General features: G+C 41.8%; 1 protein-coding gene across 2 annotated transcripts; it reads left to right on the top strand.

Annotated features, from left to right (window-relative positions):
- The first annotated feature begins 437 nt into the window (after positions 1–437).
- LOC103978210 (probable RNA-binding protein ARP1) lies at positions 438–4,786 on the top strand. 2 transcript variants are annotated; one of them, XM_009393923.3, is made up of 6 exons: positions 438–885; positions 967–1,144; positions 1,345–1,495; positions 2,066–2,105; positions 2,303–2,558; positions 4,525–4,786. In XM_009393923.3, exons 1-6 carry the CDS (start codon positions 718–720, stop codon positions 4,563–4,565), a joined length of 834 nt encoding a protein of 277 aa, XP_009392198.1. In that variant the 5' UTR covers positions 438–717; the 3' UTR covers positions 4,566–4,786. The 2 variants fall into 2 exon arrangements, with proteins under 2 accessions (XP_009392198.1, XP_009392197.1); XM_009393922.3 differs by having other exon boundaries at positions 439–885; positions 4,516–4,786.
- The last annotated feature ends 278 nt before the right edge of the window (positions 4,787–5,064 follow it).

Raw genomic sequence — 5,064 nt, 5'->3', positions numbered from 1 at the left:
CAATCATCTGCTATCGAGAAGCAATAAATAAATCCGATTCCATCTTACTGGAAAACCATAATTTTTTTTCTTTTCATCGTTGCATTGCTGCAAACGATTGCGAAGAACCACGGATCATCACCCTACAAAATCCAACAGCAATGCCTCGTCTTCACATCGAAGTAAGAGTTATTCCTTTTCTGCCTTCTTTTGTTTGGTTTAAATTCTTACTCTAAATGTCATTAAATCTCACTGCATGTTTATATCAGAACCAAAGAAGACAGGCAAGCGTATCCCACCGCGGATCATGACCGAGAACAGCCTACGTGTCTTCTTTGTGCACAAGATAGATGTCGGGGCATAGATTGTCAAGCTTCCTAATGGTGGGTGGCAATGATAATACATTTATATTTAGTATGAAGGTCTAACTTTTCTAGTCAAAGCAACGCGGAAGCACGTTGCTAGGACCGCTCGGCCGAGCAGTCCTCCCATCCCATGTCACTGCCTTCCCCGCCACCTCGCTTATGGATATGATTCACCATACCGGCATCCTTTTACCCCAAGAGCTGGAGCACCAGCACACCGTGTCCCCGGTCCTCCCCCCGAAAGATCCTCTATATATACACAGCCTCTTTCCTCCTCTTTCCCACCGTTCTCCTCCCTTCCTAACTGCAAGGGTTCTGATATCGATCGAGCAGCAGCTGGGAAAGGAGTCTTTGTATTGGGAGGAGGAGATCGATGGGGCAGCCGTTTGGCGACACGACACTGACCAAAGTGTTCATCGGTGGGCTTGCGTGGGAGACGCAGAAGGAGGCGCTCCGCGAGCACTTCGACAAGTACGGCGACATCCTCGAGGCCGTCATTATCTCCGACAAGACCACCGGCCGATCCAAGGGCTACGGCTTCGTACGTCCTTTCCCTATTTGCTCGTGTGGTTATATTCACATCTTTGCAACTGAAGCTGCAGCGACGGACAAACGTGAGCAGGTGACGTTTAAGGAACCAGAGGCGGCGCGGAAGGCGTGCGAAGACGCGGCGCCGATGATAAACGGCCGCCGTGCCAACTGCAACCTCGCTTCCCTGGGCGCGAAGCGCGGCAGCCTGCGCCCCTCTCCTCCCACCACTCCAACGCCGCTCCCTGCCCACGGCTACCACCCCCCACCTGGTACGTCCCTATCATTGGTTCTTCTCCCTGCAACTCTCCTCTATGCTCACTTCCAAGAGAAACAAAGAAGGGGCCTGCCTCGGCCTTCTTGTTTCTTCTTAGACAACGTGACCAAGTAGAAAATCGATTCCTTCTCTACTAGAAGATTGTTAGTGACTTAATCCTTGGTTGTGTTTGGTGCTGGGTGTGAGCTGATGAAGGGATGGCGGTGGAATCGAGGGGCGTGTCAACGGTCCCGCCGGCAGCACCGTGGTCCTACCCACATACCTCGGGGACGCCGACGCCACTCTCGCCGTTCCAACTCCACCACTGGCACGGTGTTCTCCCCTTCTACGATGCCGCCGCCTACGGGTAAGCCCCTAACACTCTCTCCACTGATCTACTGCCGCCTAATAGCAGCGGCGGTGCCGCGAGAAAGCCACCGCCGTCTCCCGTCTCCCGTCTCGGTCATCGCCCGGTCAACAACGCCCACGGGATCGGGTGGAGATTCGACAGGAAGGTAATGGAGGGCCTGCAAAAACCGTCGCCCGACCTTCTTGAATAAAAATTATGTGATCGAATCAGATGGACTTTTCAGATTTAGTAAAAGGTGGGATGAACGGTTGTGAGTCAATATGATTTGCGTCCGGAAAGGATCCGCCCCAGCTCGCACATGCGACCTGGGCACCGGTCACATGGCCTCGATCAACGTGATTGGCGCAAGTGGCCTAGCCGTGACGCGGGCACACCGACGGAGACGGAGACGGATCCGTCACTAGTGCCCTGGCCAACCACGTGCTTGCACGGCAGTGGTGTACTCTCTGGGCCCGCCTTTGTTTTGAAGTGTCTTCATCCATTGGCTCACATCGCGCACAACACATACACTCACTTTTTTACTACTATTTCTGGGTTGTGACTCCACGAGTTGCTTATATCCTGCAGGTACCCCCCTAATTACGTGACAGACTTGGGTTACAATGCGGTAATCTCAGCATCCTATGCTCATTAAATGATTCCCCCTGTGACATGAATCATCTCTATTGCAAGGAAATGATTTATGTGCGAGTGTCCCTAATATTATATGGTAGATCCTAAATCTACCAAATAAATCGTATCAGTGATTGTTGAATGCACCAGAGAGATAACTGCTGTTCAATGACGTGCCCGCTTCTTTTCTAGTTTGATGAGCAGAAGCTGGGCATCATTGGTGGGGGACGATACTTCCAGGGGCAGTTCCCTTACCCAGCACAAGGTGGAATGGTTGTTCCCAATGGGATGATGCCAATCTACCCACTCTACCACTTGCAATATCATCAAGGCATGGGAGTGCATTATTCCCACTGCTTCCCTACCACAAACGCTGCTACTGGTGCCGCAATGACAACCATTCCCACCATCGCCAAGCCTACCACAGTCCCTCCTCCAATTACCGCAGGTAACCATTATGATCTCATCTCTAATACTTCCTACTAACATCTAGCATCATGTGTAAACTAAACCTATGCATTCATGTCACAACACACTGATGTTAACTTGATAGATTTTAACCACTGTTAAAATATGTTGGACTTACAAGTTAAAAATGATTTAGGAGTTAGATTGCTTTTAGATTTAAGCATCTCGAAGAAAGAGAACATGTACCTATGACTTACACATGTACAATTGTTGAGACCCAATAAACTGATCACACATCCTTATTTGTTTCCTTATTTGTTCGTGCAAAAGAATGGACAGACATTATTTATTAGATTGTTCTTTCATTGATATTAAATTATCTATAAAGAAATGATTTAAATTATTTATTAAAAAAATTAAATCTTAAGATTCAAATGAATCAAGTAATCGATCTGGATATATCTAGCTCTACTACAAGAAATAATGATATAATTCTATCAGTGGTTAATTTGATCCTATGTATTTGTATATTAATTTGATATGTTTATCAGATTTAATCTTGAAATTGATCCTATGATATAGTATACTAATATATCATATGTTATTAGTGCATCAATGTAGTGATAGTCAGTTTAATCATCGTGAACCACACATGTCTAGTGCGACTTTTGATGCAAGTATGATTGTGGCATATATTAGTGCGATAGTATGGAGAATTCCAAAACTTCTACTTTTCATCACTGATATGTTGTTATGTATCATAAAATTAATCTTTACATTATTGCTCAAAGAAGAATGACCAAATATCATATCGAGCTTCATGGTCTAAATCTTAAGTGGTATGTGTAAAATATTATTTCTCAGTCCATGCACCACCCTTAAATAATGTAGATGAGACCATTGACTCCTTGGTATCGTCATAATCATTGGTCGGGACATTGTTTTTCATGTCATTGCTATATCTTTGGACTGAGCGGGTTATCGAATGCGATTGATAAGTTATCTATATACCTTTAATTAGAGAGTTTTTCCTCTAATATAGGTGTTAATCCTCTTTAATTAGCCTAGTAAGCTTGATCTAATTCATAAATTATAGCTTTATGGAGTTCAAGCAAATGAGAGAAATAGTTTAAAACCCTTAGATTTTATGGAGAGTAAAAGGATAAGCGGGTAGAATAGTTTAAAACCCTTAGATTTGATTGAAACGGTCTACTTTACCATTTAAATTCAATAAATTCATACCATTGATTGATATCGATCGAAATTCGACTCTTATCAATCGGTATATATTAGTAACAATCAGTTTTGACTGTTTCGACTAGTATAGACCTCGTATCAAGTGATACGGAGTCCCTTGTTATGGATTGCTCAGTGTAGGATGATCCACATGTTGATTCCCTATTGGATCAATATATATTGCCTGATACATATCGACATGACGAACATGCTTGGATATCAATTGTTGCTTACAAAATACTAAGGCACAACTAGTGCATCTCGTTAAGCCTTACTAAATATAAGGTTCAGTTATCTTCACACTTAGAAACTTGATGTGCTAATCAAAGTACAAATATAACACAGAATTTCTAGGATTAAATGCATGAAGTGCAGTCTAGCAGTGACGCTATATTGTGTCATACCTCTAGGGCATATATTGATAGTTATTTCCTACTTTCACTCTTCATGTTAATGCTCAATGGATCTTGATAGAATTTATGATAGACACATTAACTTTGTTTAAGTCTAATCCACTAACTTAACATATTTAAACTACATTCCATTAAGCTCTACTAAACTTGCCAACCTACAAATCCAACAAAACATGAGGTATTTCAGATTACAAGACCACTTGCAGCATATATATAAATATAGTTGCTAGTGGCATATTTTCGGCAAAAAGTTCTTGTAGGTGGTTTTTTAGCAAATGAAGTCATAAGCACAATTAAATTATTAGCAAATACTCAGCTTCCATATGTCGTTCACTAATATCTGAACAGTTTGTGTAGGTATGGAACGAGTCAGTGGAGGCAGCCATATGGTTGAATAGAAGCAGCATGAAGCACCCTCATCTGAAGAAGGGTTCTGTCTCTTATTTATTCCATCAGACCTATCGGATTCTTTCAATTCAGTCTAACCTGCATCGCGGTGATGCTCACTCAATCTGTAACCGACACATTTTTAGTTTACCAAATTATTTTATGGTAAACTCTTAGAACTTCTATTTCACGAATAGCATCTATCTACTAGACATGTCGGTTCCTTCCTAAATATGCATACCTTTCTATCTATTATTTAAATGTTTGAGAAATTATTGTGAAATTTGTTGGGTAAAAATTAAAAGATTCGGATTTCAAGTAAGAAATAAATAAAATAATAAAAATAAAAGAATAAAGTTTAAAATGAACTTGGAAGCACGCAAATGTTGTCCTGAGATTATAAGGATTTTATCTTAAGATTCAATTGAGCACGATGGTGGAGTGATTTAAATATTCTCTCTCAAATAGTAAAAGTATATTAAAAAATAAAAAAATTGAATTAATTGTTGA

The sequence above is a fragment of the Musa acuminata genome, chromosome BXJ1-10 (genome assembly GCF_036884655.1).
Source record: "Musa acuminata AAA Group cultivar baxijiao chromosome BXJ1-10, Cavendish_Baxijiao_AAA, whole genome shotgun sequence".
Lineage (NCBI taxonomy): Eukaryota > Viridiplantae > Streptophyta > Magnoliopsida > Zingiberales > Musaceae > Musa > Musa acuminata.
The sequence above is the reverse complement of the archived record's forward strand: the minus strand, read 5'-3'. Positions and strand labels throughout refer to the sequence as shown.